The sequence below is a fragment of the Canis lupus genome, chromosome X (assembly GCF_048164855.1).
Source record: "Canis lupus baileyi chromosome X, mCanLup2.hap1, whole genome shotgun sequence".
In the NCBI taxonomy this organism is placed as follows: Eukaryota; Metazoa; Chordata; class Mammalia; order Carnivora; family Canidae; genus Canis; species Canis lupus.
Genome location: NC_132876.1, coordinates 36,293,088 through 36,315,433, shown reverse-complemented (window position 1 = coordinate 36,315,433; position 22,346 = coordinate 36,293,088). Strand labels below are relative to the sequence as shown.

At 37.2% G+C, this 22,346-nt stretch overlaps 2 protein-coding genes across 9 annotated transcripts in view; both read right to left on the bottom strand.

Annotated features, from left to right (window-relative positions):
• IL13RA2 (interleukin 13 receptor subunit alpha 2) overlaps nt 1-22,346 on the bottom strand; it is a 50,650-nt gene that overhangs the window by 15,177 nt on the left and 13,127 nt on the right. For 4 of the 7 annotated variants that reach the window (XM_072817664.1, XM_072817662.1, XM_072817666.1 and 1 more), the window contains 7 exons: nt 11,949-12,072; nt 9,904-10,055; nt 8,558-8,711; nt 7,897-8,017; nt 4,504-4,688; nt 3,259-3,404; nt 1,776-1,920 (listed from right to left, as the gene is read on the bottom strand). In XM_072817664.1, the coding sequence (XP_072673765.1) occupies nt 1,776-1,920; nt 3,259-3,404; nt 4,504-4,688; nt 7,897-8,017; nt 8,558-8,711; nt 9,904-10,055; nt 11,949-12,039 (994 nt within the window). In that variant the 5' untranslated portion in view covers nt 12,040-12,072. Of the gene's footprint in view, nt 1-1,775; nt 1,921-3,258; nt 3,405-4,503; nt 4,689-7,896; nt 8,018-8,557; nt 8,712-9,903; nt 10,056-11,948; nt 12,073-12,361; nt 12,499-13,416; nt 13,496-22,346 lie in introns of those variants that run through there. The other 3 variants (XM_072817663.1, XM_072817661.1, XM_072817660.1) reach the window with 3 other exon arrangements.
• The window catches only part of LRCH2 (leucine rich repeats and calponin homology domain containing 2), a 215,155-nt gene continuing 208,362 nt past the window's right edge, over nt 15,554-22,346 (bottom strand). For both annotated transcript variants that reach the window (XR_012026630.1, XR_012026631.1), the window contains exon 27: nt 15,554-15,685. The gene's annotated coding sequence lies outside the window, so the exon portion shown is untranslated. The remainder of the gene's footprint in view (nt 15,686-22,346) is intronic.

Here is a 22,346-nt window from a genome sequence, read left to right as displayed (position 1 = left end):
CATAAAAAAGTATTGTCCTATATTTCTATTGCTTGAAACATCAATAAGGAAATCTCCTAAAGAGCTAAGAACTACATGTGTCTCAGGAAATTCTTTGTTCCTAATCTCAATGATTAAGAGTCTACCAAGAGATATCCCTCAGGGCAAAAGAAATCTCAGTCATCAATATTGCAGTTAAGATTGTATGTAATATACACTAAAGGATGTATTATTTTGAGCATGTGGCAAAAAACCGTATCCACTTTAAACTATGCACTGACTAATGATAAGATACAATTTAGGGCATGATTTTCTCAGTGTCAGTTCCAGAGTCTCCAATGCCTGAAAAAATCTGACACATATTAGGTGTTTTATAAATATTTGATGAATGAAAGAGAACGATATATTATATCGATATAATAGGGTAACAAACAGGGATTCTATTATAATGGAACAATAGGAAAAGAGATGAATGATTGACAGACACTAGTATCTATATGTATCTATATCCATATATGTATTTACAGATCTATATACCTAAAAGAGCAATGCTGAGTTAATTTCCTTCACTTTTGAACAATTATTAGTAATTTCTGTTGATAAAGCTAGTATGCTATAAAGCATAATAATATTTTGCATCGGGATCCCTGAGTGGCACAGCGGTTTGGCGCCTGCCTTTGGCCCAGGGCGCGATCCTAGAGACCCGGGATCAAATCCCACATCGGGCTCCTGGTGCATGGAGCCTGCTTCTCCCTCTGCCTATGTTTGCCTCTCAATCTCTCTCTCTCTCTCTCTCTCTCTCTCTGTGACTATCATAAATAAAGATTTTTTAAAAAAAAATTTTGCATCACTCTCAAGGCTTTTTTAGTTTATATTATTATTTAATTTATCTTTTTTTATCATAAGTCACTATTTTTAAATTTTATTTTCTTAAAGATTTTATTTATATGAGAGAGAGTGAGCATGAGCAAGGGGAGCAGCAGAGGGAGAAGCAGACTCCCCACTGAGTAGTGGGCCCAACATAAGGCTGGATCCAAGGACCCTGGGATCATGACCTGAGCTGAAGGCAGATGCTTAACCAACTGAGCCACCCAGGCACCCCATCATAAGTCACTTTAAATCAGAATTGGAAGTGAATGGAATATGTTTTTACTAATGATGGTATGTTAATTTTAAAAATGCACAGTACTACACATTCAAAAACAAGTTTATGATGACCCTATCCTTGCTTTAAGATTTCTGTTCTCTTGAGAATTCAGAGCCTAGAAAAATATTGAATAAAATGTGCTTCCCAAAAAAAGAACTAGCATATTCTCTTTACCAACAGCCAGAAAAATAAGAATGTTCATGAAACAACTATAAGATTCTTGGAGTCACCTAACTCTGGGAAACGAACTAGGAGTGGTGGAAGGGGAGGAGGGCGGGGGTGGGGGTGGGGGTGACTGGGTGGCACTGACGGAGGCACTTGAAGGGATGAGCACTGGGTGTTATTCTGTATGTTGGCAAATTGAACACCAATAAAAAATAAATTTATTATTAAAACAAAAAAGGTTCTTGGAGTCAGACGCGCTACCGTTGCGCCACGAGGCCTCTATGAGATTCTTAAATAAACTCGTTTACTCCTAGTTAAAACTGAATATTAGATTTTCTATAAATCTATTTTTGAGGTGCTTGCTAATTTATTTTCTATTTATAGACTATATGCAAGAGCATTTGATTTCCACAATTACAAAATATACTGAAAGAAAATAAATTTGCTAGCAAATAGCTATTTAGTTACTGTTCTTAACTCATACCTTTCCAGCATTGTTCATCACTCCACTCACTCCAGATTCCATCATCTGAGCAATAAATATTCACTTTACTTCTTACCAAAAAGCATAATTTTTGGCTTTCATTTGATGTTCTTGTGATTTGTATCTCATTCTCAACTGTGGTAGTCTGAAAACCAAGTGAAAAATAAGATGACATCATTTGATCTAATTGTAGCTAGATAGATCCCATTTGATTTGTCACTTTCATAGTGAATTTTGTTGCATAAAATATACATATCAAATGACTAGAAAGGTATATACCAAAATCTTGACAGTGATTATCTCTCTGTATGGTGGGGGGTTTTTTTCAGTTTTTTCTTCCCTTCCTTATCTATATTATAAATTTTTTCTATTATAATGGATAATGGATCACCTGTAGTAAAGGGCATGTGTGACAGGGCAAAATGCCTAGATGTCTTTAAGTGTTAATAATACCAGTATTTGGATTAGTGTTAAATTTCTCAGATTCCATAAACTGGAAAATGCCACATATACTGTTAACAAAAAGAGCCATCATGTGAATGATATTTCTATGGGAACTATAGAGTTCATACACATAAAGCCTTTTTTCCTCTTTATTCTTATTTTGATTTACTGCCACAAAAGCTGTGTAATAGTGCTCAGGGCTTAGCATGAAACTTCTTCAGATATGAGAATACACAAGGCTGAATGATCTTAATGGAGAAAAAAAAAATTGCTCAGTTTTGCTTTTCAAAGAACTGAACAGTGATTCTCATCCAAAATAACAGCTTCTCTTTTGTTGTAACTTCTTGGGAACCAGCATAATATAGTGGACCGGGAATAACTGGGTAATTTGTAAATCAATTCAGCTCCCAGTTTCCTCATCTGTATATGAAATTGATTAGAACTAATGGCTCACCTACATGTCTCCATCACTTCCTAAGTTGGAAATCAGTGAATAAAATTAACAAAAGCAATGTGGGGCTAAAGGCATCATCACAGTGTTGTCGCTGGGTGGTAATGAGTCTTTAATCATTACCTACCCCCCACCGCCAGCCCCTCTTCTGCATTATAAGCAATGCAAGTAGCCCTGTCAGAGCCTAATTCTGACCTGATGTTTGTTCCTCAAGAAGTGGTTTTCCTTTTTCTTTTCTTTTCTTCTCACCTAAGGCTTCATCAAATCCATCTCACACTTGCACTTGGCAACTTTAATTTATTGGCACATTATTAGAAACAAATGACAATATTATCTCTGAAGTCCTAATGTAGCTTTAAAATTGGTATCATTAATTATGCTTTCAGACTATAAGCAAGAATCTTTTTTTTGTCTCCTAAATTATATGGTTTTCTGGAAATTAAGATATATGTCATTCTATTCCTCATATAGATAGAAACTGATTTTGGTTCTCATGTTTGCTTATTTTATTAAAAAGGCTATGTTTAAAAAATAAAATTTAAAAAAGGTTATGTTTATGATTTCCCCAAATAAATGCAACGTTCATACCACCCAAGTAGTACCATCTTCTGTGAATTCAATTTCATAAATGAAACATTTGGCTGGAATGGGTCCTTTAGGCATGTTCCATTTCAGGTTAATTTCCTCTGAATTCTTCACAGTAAGACTAAGGTAGTCTGGTGGCATAGGTTTAACTAAAAAGCAAAAAGAAGCCATTTCAACATGGAAGTTATTAAGTTTAGCAGTAGCTATTATAAAAAGCTAGGAACACCTAGTAAGAGAAGCCTCTAAGATAAATAGAGTGGTTCAAAACCAAGATTAGTTTATTGAGAAACTTGGTTATTTTGGAAATTAAATTTTGATAAGTTACATATTCACAAATATTTAAGTCCAAGGGAAAAGTTAGAAGATCCAAATCATTACAGTCATTTTTCCACTTGCTTGCATTAGGAACAACTGTCACAACCATTACTACTACTATTTTATCAATAGCTAACTCTCATTTAAAGCTTATGATGTGTCAGGCACCAAACCAGGGATGTCACATAAACTCACTCATGTCTCACAAGAAACCTATGACGTATCCTCTATTATCCTCATTTTACTGATAAGGACATTGAAACAGACATTAAACATAACTTGCCCAAAGTCATACAGCTAGAAAGTGGTAAATCCAAGATTCAAATCCAGGTATAGCAGACTCTGAAACCTGTCATTATTATAACTGTTAGAACTAGGAACTCAGACTCAGAATATCCAACCATTTGCTTATTGAGATATCGGGATAAGTGATTCTATAATTGCTCCAACATTAACGCTAGACAAAAATACTTTATAGCAGACCAACTCTTTGAGGCTGTGGAATAAATTGTAAATTCTAAATAAAAATCCTAAAAAGACTTATTCTTCATTCAATTCCTTATTCCTGTACTTTTATTTTTTATTTTTTATTTTTTTAAAAGATTTTATTTATTAATCATGAGAGACACAGACAGAGAGGCAGAGACACAGGCAGAGGGAGAAGCAGGTTCCATGTAGGGAGCCTGACCTGGGACTTGATACCAGAACTCCAGGATCATGCCCCGAGCCAAACGCAGACGCTCAACCACTGAGCCACCCAGGCATCCCTCTGTACTTTTATTTTTAGTAAGAGTTTTTTCATATGCTCTTTTGGCCCTCATTTTTCTGGCTTTGCATTTCCACAAATTTTTCTATATCTCTGTCTCCATCTCTTCTCTTGCATGTGGTTGTGAATGGCCTAAACTAGAAACATCTTGAAGTTGTTGAACTCACCTATATTTTGAAGCTGAAAAATAAAATAGCTGGGTCTGATAGGCTGGGATTCTGATGACCCATTAACACAGATGTAGAAATCTTTATAGTCTGATGACTCCAAATAGGGAAACCTGCATCCCATATTTTTTCCATTAACCTTGATGTAATCAGTACACTCTGCTGAATGGTCCAAGCCCTCATACCTGTAAAAAGAGGTAAGAATTGTGCTTACCAATATCTTAAAGTATGATTGTATTTAATTTTCAATTATCTTAAGATACCAAGTGATTAAAAAAATTTAATAACATGCAACATTTATTGAGCACCAACTCTGTGCCAAATCCTATGTTATGTGCTAGGGATACAACAGTAAAGAAAGCAGACATAGTCCATGATTTCAAGGAGATTACGACCTGGTAGGAGTCTTTACAAAATATCAAAGACAGGGCATGTACTGCTCACAGGATTTGTGAATCAAAGAATAAGATTTCTATTAAGAAAAGTCGGGGTTTGTATAGATTATGGTCGGTGATACTGCCTTTTTTATATTGTACTGGAGAACTTATATTACAAGAAAGCAGAACTAGAAGCAGACTTACAAAATATTGTTATATTTAATAAAATGAATCAAAGTCCTCTGAAAATACAATACACATCAAGAGATAAGCCTCAGAAAAGCTAACAGAGGGGCCAAAAAGAAAAAGAGCTGTCTGGCAAGTAAATATCTAATTTCCCATTCTCCTAGACAAGAAATGTTGTCATATCATCAAAAGTTAACCTCTTTCCAGTAATAAAGTTAATGGGAATTATGGTGGATTTCTCTACTGATTTTCAAAACAAAATGCCTGGTTTATTCTCCTAAATTATAGCTTGCAATGCAAAACGTGACATCTATAAAAGCAGCCAAAATCCCTTTTGAAATTAGGCCAATCTAGCAGCTGATCAGGTGCTGATACAAATAGCCAGACTCTACTGAATTCACTGTATGCCAAATATTTCATTTGTCGTTTGTTTTTTCATCCCAAGTTGTTATTTATTGCATGAAGGGGGTGATAAAAGAGACTTTTATGATAGTGAAAATATAATTTTTAAAAAATTCAATAGCTGCCAGCAGTATACTGGTTCTAGAGAGAGAGAAGAAAACCCAAGTATTCTATAAAAAACTTTAATTGGCCTTTTCAGGTAGCCAACTATTTATTTTGGGCAGAGTTTGCAAAGTTATAGTCTCTTGGTTAGTTCACCTGATTAGAGTTTGGGAGACTTGAGGTCTAGGCTTGACTTCATCCAGATTTACTTTGTGCCAGTGGGAAGCCTCATAGTATCCTTATTTTCCAGTTTCTAAGATGTCAATATTTATCTCTCACTACTAAGATGAAGATAAAGCTATGTTAAATATGAACTACAATGTATAAGAGGGCAGATACTTTGTCTTATTCATACTTTTGGCCTTTTTATCTAGAACAGTGTCTGGCAGTTAATAATTGCTTAATATTTGTGGAATTATTGGACAAATAAATCAGACCATAGAAATAGACCCAGCCAATGCCAGATGAAGAAACTGAGACTCCAGAAAGGAAAACTGCTTGCCCAAGACCACTAAACTCAATGATGCCAGAGTAGCAATTAGAACCCAATTGGCATGTTTTATAATCTTGCCTTTTAAAAAACAGGTACCTGTTAACACTGGATCCTTTTTCTCAGGATTCTTAATAGCTTATACCTTAACACTTATATCTTATGATTTTTCTAAAAAAAAAAAAAAATAGCCCTGATAATTTGGACCTGAAACACAAAGAGTAACACTTTGTCCTCTCTTGCTTTTTTTATGTTTAAATTCTGATACATATTTATCAATGTACCAATACTTTGATTTGTTTCATTAATTTAATGAATATTTTGTGATAATCTACTATGGACACAGCACAGCGTAGACAGTTAAGAGAAATGTAGGAAACAGTTCACACCCACCACTCTCTTAAAAATTTAAGGGAGCAGACAAAGCACACATATATGACAAAAATTTAAATGCCATCCAGAGAAGGAATTAAGAGCTATAATAAGTCATAGTTGAGAGAAAAACTGAAGAGAAGTTGATGTGATCAGTAAAGAGCTAATGAAATTGAATACCAGATGGGCCTTGAAAGGTGGGTAAGCATTGGTGAGAAGGCCAGAGGGCATTCCAGATAATGCACACAAAAGCATAAAAGATCATAACATGGGTGAGAAAAAAATGTAGTGATGGGTCTAAATGAAGTGGAACATTGCCACTGGTGATAGTAGAAGGTAATGTTGGAAAAGCAGTGATACAGTGAGGCAGAAATTTAAATGCCAAACTATATTTTATCCTGGAGGCAATGAATAGCCACTGGAAGTCTTTGAAATATGAAAATAGTGGGACACCTGGGTGGTTCAGTGGTTGAACATCTGCCTTTGGCTCAGGTCATGATCCTGGGGTCCTGGGACTGAGTCCCACATCAGGGTGACCACAGGGAGCCTGCTTCTTTCTCTGCCTATGTCTTTGACTCTCTCTGTGTCTCTCATGAATAAATAAATAAAAGCTTTAAAGAAAGAGAAAACAGCAACATAGGAAGATAAATCTGGTTACAGTGTGCAGAATGACTAGGAAGGGAAGAGACTGGAAGGAGAGACCATCATTTGGGAGATTATGCCAGGCAGTTATCCAGGTGTGGAATGAGGTGAGAGTACAGTAGAGTTCTTGTAGTACAGATGGGAAGTAAAACAGATGTGCAACCTTGCAAAAGAGTGTCAGAATGCAGTGATCAATGTAACCATGAAACAATGAAGAACTCGAGATAGAAGATTCAAATGGCTGTAAGTTTAAAAGTCTCAGTGATGGTTAAAAAAGGATAGGGAGGGGAGCCCGGGTGGCTCAGCAGTTTAGCGCTGCCTTCAGCCCAGCGCCTGATCTTGGAGACCCAGGATCGAGTCCCAAGTCAGGCTTCCTGCATGGAGCCTGCTTCTCCCTCTACCTGTGTCTCTGTCTCTCTTTCTCTCTGTGTGTCTCATCGATAAATAAATAAAATCTTAAAAAAAAAAAAAAAAAAAAGGATAGGGAAACCAGGAAAAGGACCCAGTGTTAATAGGTACCTGTTTTTTAAAAGTCAAGAGTATAAAACATGCCAAAACTTTTTAGGTTATAATCCTATATATCTAAAGGATACAAAATTTAATCCAATGTTTCATTGCTTATATAACCCAGAGAATGCCATCCAGTGGCTACAGCCTAAACCTTATTACTCTCATTGAAAACCCCAAATACTTGTAAACAACCTTCATAATAAATACAATCCTGAAAAACAATAAGTTTAATTTAATGAAAATAGTTACTTATACTGTAAATTAACTTTTATAAATTTTTCTTAATAAGGAATTCTTAATAAAAATACTTACCAGTAAAACAACTGGTAATTGGTATCAAAATGGACACCCATGCCAGGTTTCCAAGAGCAGACTAAATATTGCCAGTTGTAATATACACAGTCCATATCTTGAATTTTAGTTTCCCGATTTCCTAAAGAATGAATGAACTGTGAATGCTTGAAAGGCATGGTGATGAATCATTTGGGAAATCACTATGCAATTTTAATTCATTTCTTTTGACCTCTCCATTTCATTTAGCAATCGATATAATCAGTAATATTCCAAAAGGAAATTGTTAGAAACCACTTCACTGGAATGGGGATGTAAAAATTTAAAAAAAGAAAAATGGGGCATGTAAAAATAAAAAATTAAAGGGTTCATTTAATGGTACTAGTGTAAGCATATGCAAAGGTACTAATTAATAATTCTAGGATGCTCTGAGCACTCACATACATATTTACTAATATGATCTCAAAACTGGGGACTATATTAACCTAAAAAGATGCAGGTTTTGCCAAATGTGTTTGCTGATTTAAAGGATTCAAAAAGGCCAGTCACCCACTCCTAAGAAGAATTCTATCTGTTGCCACACTTTCACCTATATGTACATTCTGGTATATAAGAGTTAAGGGCCTTATGTCCTGTATGGATTGTTCTGACAGTATTAAACATGAGAGAGCTTTATTTTAACCTTGTGGTGATGTCCAATAAGTAGTTTCTGCCCATGAACTTCTAACTTCTGATCCATTTGTGCATTGTGCTGGCAGAAGTGTGTTTATCTTTGCTTCAATACCTTTGTTAAGATCAAACCCATCTTTGTAATGTAGATTCTTGGTAATGATGGTCTGTTTTATAAGAAGATAAGACAAAGTCAAACTTATAAACAGTGACAGCATCATGAGCCACATTATTAGGGCTAAGAAGTCACCCTGAAATGTTTCCAATATCTAAGAAACTCCTAATGATTATCTGATACAATGTCCTAGATATATTCCTGGCAGAGCTCATTTCTGTGTATTATATCATTTGATGAGATCATCTGAATCTTAACACCTTATTCAAAATAACCCCAGGGGTGCCTGGATAGTTTAGTTAGTAGAGCATGCAACTGGATCTTGGGGTTGAGTTCAGCCCATGTTGGGTGTAGAGCCTACTTAAAAACAAACAAACAAGCATTGTTTATTAACAATGACAACAACAACAACAACAAACAAAATAAAAAATAACTCCAAAACATTCTGGAGAAGAAGAGTCTCTGTGGCAGGAACTTGAGCTGTAATGAACTTTATATAGATAATTTTCAGATACCATATGCATATTACATGACAAATGATCTAATCACATTTCAAATATCACTTGAACTCTTCAGTAATCATATACAGTAAAATCTTGGAGGTAACTGGAGAAAGTCAGACAAATTGCAAGCTTCCAGTGGACTATGATCATGTCATTATCCTTATATTCCTGATATCTGGCACAAAAAAATTGCTCAATAAATGTTGGATTTGAATTGTCTCTTGAAACTACCTAAGCTAAATTAGGAAGGTAACAGTATGCCTCATACAACAGAAATCTTTGAACAAACATGCTTCTTTTTGTAGTTAATAAGTCAATAAACTTTCATTGAACATTTATTATAATATATGCAAACAACTATGCTGTGTTCTGTGGGGCAAGTACAAAGATAAATAAGACTTAATTCCTACAAAGAAAATCTTATGGTCCATATATAAGACCCTTATATAAGACCCTTATACAGGTATTTAAGTGTAAAATACAATACAATGTCTAAATATTCTTCAGGTCCATATTCCATGGGACCATGTATTTTTTTCCTGTACTTCTCATGGTAGTCTTAATATTGAGTGGGGTGAAAATAGATGTAGCAGGATGCACAGGAGATAACAGCAGGCATGGCAGCTTGTTATTTCTTAATAATGGCTATTGAGATACAGGAATCAGAGTGGACACTGACATCAAAATTACAAGAAAGGTCCTAATAATCATACCAATATTGCAAGTGCATGCTTGACTTACCTTCCAGTTTTCACTATCAATGTTTCGGTATTTTAATTCATATTCTATTGTGCATTCCTTAAAATTATCCGGAAATAATGGAGGTTGCCATTGCAAAGAGAGATAACCTAAATATCCAGGGTCCACTATCTCAAAATCCTGAGGAGGATTAACTGAAATAAAATGAATAAAACATTTTTACTTTTTTCCTATATCTTGTGACAAAACTTGCTAAATCTAGTTTACTTTCATATGTCCAAGAGCTGTCAAATGGATAAATAAACTGCAGTACATCATCTATACAATGGAATATTATTCAGCCATAAGAAAGAATGAAGTACCGACTTATGCTACAACATGCAAACATTAAGCTAATTTGAAAGAAGCCAGTCAGAAAAGATACATAAGACTAATTTATATGAAATAGCCAGAATACGCAAATCCATAGAGACAAAAGTGGCTGCCAGGGGCTGGAGGAAGGGAAGAATAACATGAACACTGAATTAATATTCAATATTCTTTTTTGGGAGTATGTAAATATTCTGGAATTAAGTAGTTAAGGGTGTTACACAAGTACACTGTTAAGATACTATAGACCACTGAACAGTACACTTTAAAAGGCTAGGTTTTATGTTATAGAAATCATATCAATAAAGCTGTTAAAAAGTCTATAATAGGGATGCCTGGGTGGCTCAGCGGTTAAGCGTCTGCCTTCCGCTCAGGGCGTGATTCCCAGGTCCTGGGATCAAGTCCCACATCAGGCTCCCCCTGCAGGGAGCTTGCTTCTCCCTCTGCCTATGTCTCTGCCTCTCTCTCTGTGTCTCTCATGAATTGAAAAAAAAAAAAAAAAGTCTAGAATACTGCTACATGCAAATATGACTTTGCCTATCTAGGTACTAAGTTTTCACAGAAACAGGCAATTCAACATGCAGTTACCTCTGTGGTTATATAGATCAGAATTTGGCCTAGGATGGGAACACTTTATTACATAAATCTCTCTAATTGCAAGAACCAATCAGTATTAATTCAGTGTTTACTATATGTATATAACATCATGGCACACATACACACACAAATGGGATAGAAAACGTAAAATATGACTACTATAACTAAATGCCTTAAGAGTTAGAACAAGCAGATCTTGTTCCATTCTGAATCCTCTAATTAAAGTCCAAAGCTATCCCTAGAGTATGGCAAACCAGGGCCACTCTTTGGAAGAACTTAAGAAAAAGTGTCAGGCAGCTGAGCAGAGTGGCATCAGAAAAAAGCCCATATTATTTGGGAAGAGGGAGTAGTGTGTGGAAATGGCTCCCCCAATGGCTGGTTTAAAAAGCAAACAAATAAATAATTCTATAAACTTCCCTACTAGCAAATCTAATAGTACTATAGTTCTGCCTTCACGTTGCCTTTCTGCTAATAATTTCCTTTCGTTTCTGCCCAGTTATTCATCTTAATGCCTAATCTCATAATACTTATTGAGGTGAAGAAAAGAACCCACAAAAAGAAACTGTGGCACAAATTATGATTTGACATGGGACCCCCACCATGTATCAATAAAGAAAGTCTCTACTGAGGATAAAATGACAGTCTTATTGTTTCAACTCTTAGAGTTACAAATCTTTGTGAAATGTATTGTTCTGATTACCTTCTCCAAGAAGAAAAATTCATTAAACATGATTTAATAATTCTGTAGTTATTTTTAAATTTTACCTTAAATCTCTGTATATTTTTCCATATTTATCTTAAAGGCTAAGGATGGTAAATAAGGAAAGTTTCCAGTTAGTTGAGTATCAGGCAATGAGGTTTCATATAATTAACCTATTTCTTAGAAGACCATACAAAAAGGTATGGAAAAGTGTCTTTTAGTTTGGCTTTTATCCTGCAAAATGTTTGTTATCGTTAGTTAACCTTATACGTGAGGCTGACTAGTAAGAACGTATCTTGTGTGTATGGACTTCCTGAAATATTTCTAGTAACAATCCATCTACTTGTTATGTACTTCCACACGGTAGGTTGAAAAGACAATTAATATCCCAAATTTTAAAACTACTCCATTGTTAGCTTACCTTTTATCTCAGCATTTGAAAGCATAGAGCCAAATGCTGTGCAAACAAGCAGGGTATAGAGGAATCCGACATCCAAATGAATGAAAGCCATTCCTCCAAGATTCAATACTTTGAAGTTTCCACTCTAAAAAGGAAAAACAACATTTTAACTTCATCTTACTTCAAAATAACCAAATGATTAAATGTGTTTAAAAACACATTTGAAAAAAAAATAAAAATAAAAATAAAAACACATTTGGAAACTCTATGTTCTTTCTACCAGGAATTGGGGAAAACTGTGCCCCTTCGAACCATGGGGGGAGAAATCAGATTTAGAACCAATAAAATGGAAAGGGAGGATTCTAGGCTCATTTTTCTATAAGAGTAAAAAAAGAAAAGCAAAACAAACTTACAAGAAAACTCTTCATACCCACCCCACACAGAGAGACTTTTCCATACATTACATGCTACACCCAGGATAGGATGACTTCAAATAGCCTTCAGCCTGAAGACTGAGCCAGACCCACCAAAGTGTCCTTATTGGTTCACAGTGGGAGTTATGATATCATTAATCTCCATAGCAACCCTCTCCCCCAGCAACAAAGTAAATACGCTGATACGTATATTCTTTTCTGAAATTAAAAAGTATTTGAAAGTTATCTGACTACTAAGAAAGCATAGAACCTACACCCAAGCCTCAGATACCTCAAAACTTTGCTCCATTTCTTCATAAATATTAAACCACCATCCTCTACTCTTTATCTGTTCCACCCTTCCCTGCTTCCTGTATCAGTAAATAGCACCGAGACGCCTGGGTGGCTCAGGGGTTGAGGTCTGCCTTTGGCTCGGGTTGTGATCCCAGATCCTGGGATCGAGTTCCGCATTGGACTCCCTGCACAGAGCCTGCTTCTCTCTCTGCCTGTGTCTCTGCCTCTTTCTCTCTGTATCTCTCATGATAAATAAATAAAATCTTAAAAAAAGATAGATAAATAAAATCTTTAAAAAAAAAAAAAAAAGGAAATAGTACCATCATCTTCCTAGCTGCCCAAACCAAAAAACCAGAGAATTTTCCTCAACTTCTCCCTCTCCCAGACAACCTCTCCATTATCACTACCTCTTCCAAGATGAAGAACTTATCATCAGGATCTCATTAGCCAGTCTTTCCTGCCTCCAAACCGTTCTCCATATCACAACACAGCAAGAATGACCTCTCTAAAGGGTAAATCTTACTTTTCACCCATTTCTTAAAACACTTCACTATAATAGAATACAACTTAGTGTCTTTACATTCTTGAAGAATATCGGGTTGTATGATCAAAATTTAAAGAATTCATGTCTCCACATACCTACTTAACCAAAAATTACTCTCTTTTCAAAGAAAAACCACTACTCCCAGTTCTATACTTCTCTTTGAGCCTATATTCCTGGAACCAACAATTTCACAGGAAGCTAATGAGTAAAGGTCACTATTCCAACATTCAGAAATTACCTTTCTTTTCTCCTACATAAATTCATTAAGCAGAGGAGACTCTCTCTCCCTGCACCACCTTCTTCAACCTACCTGATCCATATGTAATGTTCTAATGTTGGTAAGTTTCAATTATGACATCAAAGAATCTTGAGATCAAACTATTAAAGCCAGCATGTATTTCAGAGACTATGTTAGCCCAGCTTCATTTATATACTGGGAAATAAAACACAGATTTGCCCAAGATTACACAGCCAGTTAGTAAGAGATTTGGGAGTAGGACAGAAATATGATTCTTAATCCAGTGTACTTCCACCCTATTATGCTGGATCCCACAGGTTTGAGGATTATGAAAGCTCTTCCTCTGGGACTCCAGCATTTAAGTCTTCCTTCAATTAGCTAGCCCGACTGAATCAACACCATGCTATTTTTTTCTATGTCTCATAAAATCATAAGAGAAAAGCATTTTTCTTACTGAGGTTCAATAAATCTCTCTCTTCAATTCCTCCCTGGGCACATGCAAACCTACTACTACTGTCCTCCCACGCGTCTGTAAGTGGTAGGTAGGTCTATCAACAGATCTTCCACAGAGCTGTTCTCATGGATTGAGATGAACACACTGGTTCCTTTGGGATCTAAGGCAGCAAATAGGTCTGACAAAGAGAAATCCTTTCATATTACTAATAAGGATGAAGACAATTAGAGCTCCCTTAAACTGCTCCCAGAGAGATCTTTAAAGTTCTCTCTCCTGTATCAATCTGCCCTTATATATTTTCATAGCCCTGTGCCATGTGCAGCACAAATCGTAAGAGTTAAAAATCCCTTGATTCTACTCCTTTTATAGGCTACTGAAATGTGATTCAGGCTATCAAATAGCATATTTCCTAGATCAGCCCAACACATTAATGCAAAAGTAGGAAATGGAATAGCTGGTATCCTGAGTCACTTGTCTACAAACCTATGAAAGGAGTTCCCTGAATTACAATACACTTAGGATCCCATCTAGACTTTCTCACACAAATGAATGTGAAGACAACTCTTTCCTTGGCTTCTGGGTTATAAGATTGTCACTTGTGCAATGAGGTGCTTTACACACTAAATGGTTACTAGGAAAGACAGAATTCTTCACAAGAGGGGAAGGGACCTGAAGACAAAGGGAAGATGGTGATGAAAACACAGATATACATATACACTTAGAGTTTCTGATATACTCTCCACCCCCAGCCCACAGTTAATCACTCATCTGGTCTTAACTCCTTATTTTTAAAAATGAGGAAATACCAAGGATGGAAGATGAATTGTCCAAAGTCACACAACTTACTGGTGGCAGAGCTAGGACTGAAAACTAGCTCTCATAAGCCCTTTCCATTGAGTAGACAATAAGTTTTCTTGTTTTTTTTTTTTTTAAGTTTTCTTGTTATAAGGAGTCTTGTCCTGCATCTATTTTACCAGAATCCCCTGAACCTTGGTCAACCTACTCTCACCACCCAAACCATCAACCCACCACAGTTTTACCATCATGACATTTTGGCAGAATAATAATAAGCTTTCACTGAGCACCTTTTTTTTTTTTTTTTTTTGCCAAATTCTATTGCAGGTAAATCTTGTCCAAGATAAAAGGTACAAGTGACGAGTCATAAGGTCTGTAATAGTAGTAATCTTCCTACTATTTATTCAGCATTTACAGCATTCCAGACACTACCCTGTACTAAGCACTCTACATACATTATATCATATAATATTTATAGTCAGTCTCTGATGTATGTACTATTTTCATTCCCATTTTAAAGACCAGAAGCTGAGACACAGAGAAATTAAACAGCTTCCTGCAAGTCACGCAGACCATAAATGGTGAAGCTTGGATTTGAATCCAGACAGTCTAGTACCAGAGTCCTTGATGATAACCACTAGGCTAAGCATTTTCCACTGCTAAGATCAATGTGGAGGGCAGCTTCCTGTTTCTACCCACTAAGTTTCACACAACACTATTGCTTAAACAGTTTCCCACTGAGAATCTCCTTTAGAATGGCAAGCCTAAACTATTTCCTGTTTTCAGCCTCACTTCCCCACCTCTTCAAAGCCATGCTACATAATCCCCTTGTTCTATGAGTTGGCAGGAGATAATCTTTGCATGATTGGAGAAACTCCAGGTACTTACCAATAATATGGTTTCTCAAGAAATGAATTATCATAGGCAATTATCACAGGTCCTCTTTTTTTTCTCTTCTTCAGTTTGGAGACATTAATTAGAATCTCTAAGACTTCCCTTCCTGTCTGATAATCAAGCACACTGAAAAAAAAAATATAGATGTTCCTGAAATAGCCAGCAGGCCAGGATACAGATTCTATAAGTCACAAGACAGGAGTGGGAGGTTATGGGTGGGGCTAAAAGCATCTAAAGCGAATTTAGAATTACAGCAAGGTATGTAAAAGCTGACAGGACTAATTAATCTTTGGATAAACAAATAGATATATAGCTGAGAAACTGGTTATAATAAAAGGCACAATGTTGTAAATATCAACCTGGATTTCAACCCTGCCTCAACCACTAATGTTCCTGGAAGCAAATTATAATTCAATTTCTATCTATAAAATGGAGGTAATGACATCAGCCTGGCAGATTTGTGCTGTAGATTAAATAAGACAATGCATCTGAAAGTACTACAAGAAGAGTAAATTGCTCCGTGTGCTTAGGAGGAGTTTGTCTACTTATCAACTGAAGATAGGTCAATTTTTGTTGATCCATTAGTTGTCTTTACTGATATTTGTCTCAATAACAATAACTTCATGGATTTTGCTTATTTTTTATAGTTTACAAAGAACTTACTGAATTATTTTAACAAATTCACAGGTGTATAAGGTTGGTATTACATATTTACAATCAGTAACATTGTGGCTTGAAGTGGCGTGACTTGCACAATATCTCACAGCTGGTACAATCTGTATGGAAAGGCAAGGTTAAAAAGGAACAGAAAAAATGCTGTGAGCCAAAGAATGCAGTCACTTACATAATATGGATTTGTGGGGGAAAAAAGTGTCTTTTCTGCCTTGACAAATAAATACAAAAAGACAATTCCAACGTATCTAAAATGATTACAGGTTCTTGTTTTGTTTATAAAGGCAGTGAGCAAGTTGCAGAAACAAATAATTATTTTTTAGAAAATAATGAATGGGGATCCCTGGGTGGCTCAGCGGTTTAGCGCCTGCCTTTGGCCCAGGGCACGATCCTGGAGACCCAGGAGCGAGTCCCACATCGGGCTCCTGGCATGGAGCCTGCCAAAGCAATAAGAAAGAGAAAATGGAAAAACAGAGAAGTAGAGTTTAAGGAGAGAAAAATGGAAAAGTAGAGCGATTGCAAAGTTAAATGTCATCTGTGGGTGAAACAATTAATTTATGGGTCTTATGTGAGAAGGCATACTAACTAGGAGATCTGGGCTCTAGCACCAACTTTGCCACAGGATTTAGAAAATAATAATACTAGAGACTAGAGTTTTTTAAGCTCTTTTCAAGTGTCAAGCTCTGTGCCAGATACTTGATAGGGACTAGCTCACTTAAGTCTCACAAACATTTTTTTAAATTTATTTATTCACGAGAGACACACAGAGAGAGGCAGAGACACAGGCAGAGGGAGAAGCAGGCTCCATGCAGGGAGCCTGATGTGGGACTCGATCCCGGGTCTCCAGGATCACAACCTGGACTGAAGGCGGCGCTAAACCGCGGAGCCACCAGGGCTGCCCAAGTCTCACAAACATTGATAGTTACTATATTATTATCCCAATATTACAAATGAGTCATTTGAGGCTCAGAAAAGTTAAGTCAATTACTCAAGGTTATATAACTTAAGCAAGAGAAGATGTGTATACCTGATTTCTTAAAAGACTATGTTCCTTTTAACATATGATACTGTCTTTCAACTTATCCCACTTCAGTGAAGCTCAATTTCCTCATACAAGTTATCCCTGGGATATCACTGTTTCATCAGTTAATCTGCTGTGTATCTATGCATGGTTTCAGGATGTGACTCAAAAGCACTAGCTTCCTGAATAACTAATCTCGTTTTAAGGAGACCATCCAACATGCACAAATGCCTATTCATAGCTTCTGGCGTATGGCCATGACTCAGCATCATAATCAGCACCCCTGGAACCTGCCAGATCCTGAGTTCTGACAACATGCTGAGATCAATACGTGACTTAATCAGCATATGAACTGGTGGTGAGTCAAATTTAATTTATATAAAGCTAGCAAATAATTTGTTCTTCAGTGGAGTAATTCATAAAGAATGCTGAAGATGATTTTATGTACTTTTAAACACACACAAAAAAAACCTTTGAATCAGACAGATACATCATGCTTGCCACTAGTCAACTCGAAGTCACCTCCCACAAAAATACACAAAAACGTTAAGCACATGCTGAAAGATAAAAATCACTGTAGACCAATGAAATATAGCTAGGATCTCTTCAACAAATACCACTTTAACAACTGGTTATGTATAATATGATTGTATTTGTGTCCTTGACAACATTATACTCTAACATTGTATATTGATATTTATGCAATATGTTAAAAAAAATCTTGTAAAACACAGGTAGTCATCTTATTCCCTAATTCTTTTTGTAGATGCTTTCCTGCATGACATCCTGAGATCATCCAGCTAACAAGTTTCCTAAAGCATTCACATAGCCAGTGAATTCAGTTTTGAGCTACAATAGCAACTGCCAGATTTACAGTATTAATTCATGAAGCAGTTTATACATTTCAGAATCAGTCCCTAATCTGAGCTGATCAGGGCTTTATTAGTTTATAATGCCACCCAGAAAACCACCAACAGGCTTTTACAACCGCTTAAAAAAAACCCTCCCACTTCATCTACTTCTTAGAACAGGTCAAATTGTTATTATGAAATATACCTTACATTCTATTCAAGTGAAGTCACAGCTGTAGAGCAATGCAGTATCTTGAAAGGCACCACTTCTCTGGAACTAGCAAAACAATCTCTTTTGTTCAACACCCTTCTCCCCAAAACCAGATGCTCCCAAATACTTGTCAGCAAGCAAACACTGTGTACTCAAAACATTCACTTTGCATATAATAACTTCAAAAGTAAATAATAGAGTGTGCCCCACCCACTCCAATTAAGTAAAAATAGAATACAAATTGTACCATAGCAGGTCTTTTTTTTTTTTTTTTTTAGATTTTATTTATTTATTCATGAGAGACACACACAGAGAGAGGCAGATACACAGGCAGAGGGAGAAGCAGGCTCCATGCAAGGGAGCCGGATGCAGGACTCGATCCCGGGACTCCAGGATCACACCCTGGGCCAAATGCAGGTGCTAAACCGCTGAGTCACCCAGGGATCCCCCATAGCAGGTTTTATATGACTTCAAGGTTATTCTACCAGTATGTTCCTTCATGTCCATGAGGTATAAACTATAAATATATGAAAATATGGTATTATATCATATATAGTACCATCCATTATAGAAAAGAATGCTAACAAAAACATATCAATGTTTCTATCATGTATTCATTATTTAACAATCAGTTCTGGGAGCCTACTACATGCCAGGCCCTTTTCCAGGCATAAGAGATACAACAGTGAACAAGCAAAAAACATGCCCTCCTAGAACTTTCTGGTGTGGGAGACAGCCCATAAACATATCAAATAATTATAATTTATAATTATAATTTTTATAAAGAAAAATAAAGCAAGATAATATGAAAGAGAGTAATGAGGACTCTTTTTAGATGGGGTAGCCAGGGAATGCCTCTCTGAAAGAGTGGCATTAAGGACCTCAAGAAGTAAGGAAATAAATCAGGTAAAGACACAGGAGAAAAATCTTCCAGGTAGAAGGAACAGCACTTTCAAATGCCCTGATGAGGGAATCAGCTTAGTAGTTCTAGAAATAGCAAGACTAGCAGGACAAGAAAGAGAAAAGGTCATATGATCCCATAAAGATAGGCAGACTATAGACCACGGTAATAAATCTCTCATTTATTTTAGTAAAATGGGAGGCAACTGGACAGTTGTGAGTATAGTAACACGATGTATGGAAGGAAAGGGCAGAAGCAATAATGCAGGCTAAAGCTGATGGTGACAGGGATCAAGTTGATAGCAAGTGGAGATGCTAATAGGATCTACTGATAGACTGAGTGCAGAGTATCAGAGGATGATGCCTCTATTTTTCTCATGGGCAACTGGATAATTATTAATGTGGCCTGGGGATGATAGACAAGAGTTCAGCTTTCTATGGTTCAGTTTAAACTGCCTAACTAGTAGCCCAGGTGGCTCGGTGGTTTAGCACCACCTTCAGCCCAGGGTGTGATCCTGGAGACCCAGGATCGAGTCCCGCATTGGGCTCCCTGCATGGAGCCTGCTTCTCCCTCTGCCTGTGTCTCTGCTTCTATCTCTCTCTGTGTGTCTCTCATGAATAAATTAATAAAATCTTTTAAAAAATAAAATAAAATAGGGCAGTGCAGTGGCACAGCGGTTTAGTGCCGGCTGCAGCCCAGGGCGTGATCCCGGAGACCCTGGATCTAGTCCCACTTCGGGCTCTGCATAGAGCCTGCTTCTCCCTCTGCCTGTGCCTCTGCCTCTGTGTGTGTGTGTGTGTGTGTGTCTTTCATGAATAAATAAAATTAAAAAAAAAAAGATCTAATGGATTTGGCCAATGGGAAATAATTGGTGACACTGATAAGGAACCAGGTGGAATATCTGAAGCAAAACTCAGATTAAAGTGGGTTCAGGGGGATCCCTGGGTGGCACAGCGGTTTGGCACCTGCCTTTGGCCCAGGGCGCGATCCTGGAGACCCGGGATCGAATCCCACGTCAGGCTCCCGGTGCATGGAGCCTGCTTCTCCCTCTGCCTGTGTCTCTGCCTCTCTCTCTCTCTCTGTGACTATCCTAAATAAATAAATAAAATATTTTAAAAAAAAAATAAAGTGGGTTCAGGAAAGAATGGATGGGCCAATGGAGACAACGAGTACAGATAACTCTGCTGAGAAGTTTGCTATAAAGGGACCTATGTGATCACCGGTGCTCCTGGTGGGAGGAAATCACTCATTTTTTCCCTCTTGAAAACATAAATGGAGAACGTCTTATATGAAGGTCTGATCCTATTTTTCCTTGTTTTTTTAAAGGTTTATTTATTTATATATATATATTTTTAAAGATTTTATTTATTTATTCATTCATGAAAGACATAGAGAGAGAGGCAGAGACATAGGCAGAGGGAGAAGCAGGCTCCATGCAAGGAGCCCGATGTGGGACTCGATCCCGGGACTCCAGGATCACACCCTGGGCTGAAGGCAGGCGCCAAACCTCTGAGCCACCCAGGGATCCCTGGTTTATTTATTTATATTAAAGAGAGACAGAGCATGCATACACAGAGGGTAGGGGCAGAGGGGAAGAATCCTTTTTTTAAAAAAAAAAAAGTTTATTTCAGAGAGAGAGTGTGTGCGAGCTGGGAGTATGGGCAGAGGAAGAAGGGGAGCAGACTCCCCACTGAGTGAGGAGCCTAAGGCAGGGCTCCATCTCTGGACCCTGAGATCACAACCTGAGCGAAAACCAAGAGTCAGACACTCAACTGACTGAGCCACCTAGGCACCCCTAGGGAGAGAGAATCCTTAAGCAGGCTCCATGCTAAGCACAGAGCCCAACTTGGGGCTCCATCCCACAACACGGAGATCACAGTATGAGCCAAAACCAAGAGTCAGACACTCAACCAGCTGCACCACCCAGGTGCACCTCCTTGGATTTTTGCCATACCTGCTCAGTAACAGCAGGTGTTGTTATTTGAGGGACACAGGCCAAAGTATTTTAGAATTATACTTATGAAAGGGTACCATACCAAAGCAGAACATTCTTTCCAGGACAACTAGAAACTATCAAAGTTTAGTTTCACTAGTGATTACTTAAACAAATACTTTCCTTCTGCTCAAATTGTTTTTTGAAGTAATCTCCAACTTCTTGCATTTCTAATGAAATAATATTGTTAAAAACTTACCATTTCTCCAAACTATAGAACATCTTTACTTTCTATGTGCAATCTGAGATATTTTTTTCCTTCTAAATTTGTCTTCTGCAGCAAAAGTCATCAGAAATAAGATTTTTTAATTAAGATTTTATTTATTTATTCATGAGAGGCAGAGACACAGGCATAGGGAGTAGCAGTCTCCCTGTGGGGATCCCAATGCGGAACTTGATCCCAGAACCCTGAGATCACAACCTGAGCCAAAGGCAGACGCTCAACCACTGAGCCACCCAGGCACCCAGAAACAACTTTATTTTATAAGGCATATAAAAAATTCAGCCTTTAGTCTAGAAACATAATTGAAGATCTGAATTGAGGAATATCAGAGATTCCAGTTCTGGTCCTGATTTCAAAATGCCAAAAGGATGCTTTAAAACGGAGGGATCAAACAATACAACTGGACATACTCCCAGAGTTCCAGTAAGTGCATCTCTCTAGGCAAGAGGTTTTGTATTCTGGCTTTCAGAATATCTGAGACTCAGACCATAAAGAGTAGCTATTCCAACATTTCAGGCTCTCGCTGTTTGCTGCTTCTCTCTCAAGCTCCTCTCCTTCCTGCCCTCACTTTCTTGCTTTTTCTGTTTCTGTTTTCTCCCTCTTTTCTTCTTTCTTACTGATGTTTCTCTTTTCCATTAAGTAGAAAGTAATAGGGGCGTCTGGGTGGCTCAGTAATTGAGCATCTGCCTTTGCTCAGGTTGTGATCCCGGGGTCCAGGGATTGAGTCCTGCATCGGGCTCCCCACTGGGAGCCTGCTTCTCCTTTTGCCTAGGTCTCTGCTTCTCTCTGTATCTCTCATGAATAAATAAATAAAATTTTTTTTTAATTTTTATTTATTTATGATAGTTACATCAGAGAGAGAGAGAGAGGCAGAGACATAGGCAGAGGGAGAAGCAGGCTCCATGCACCGGGAGC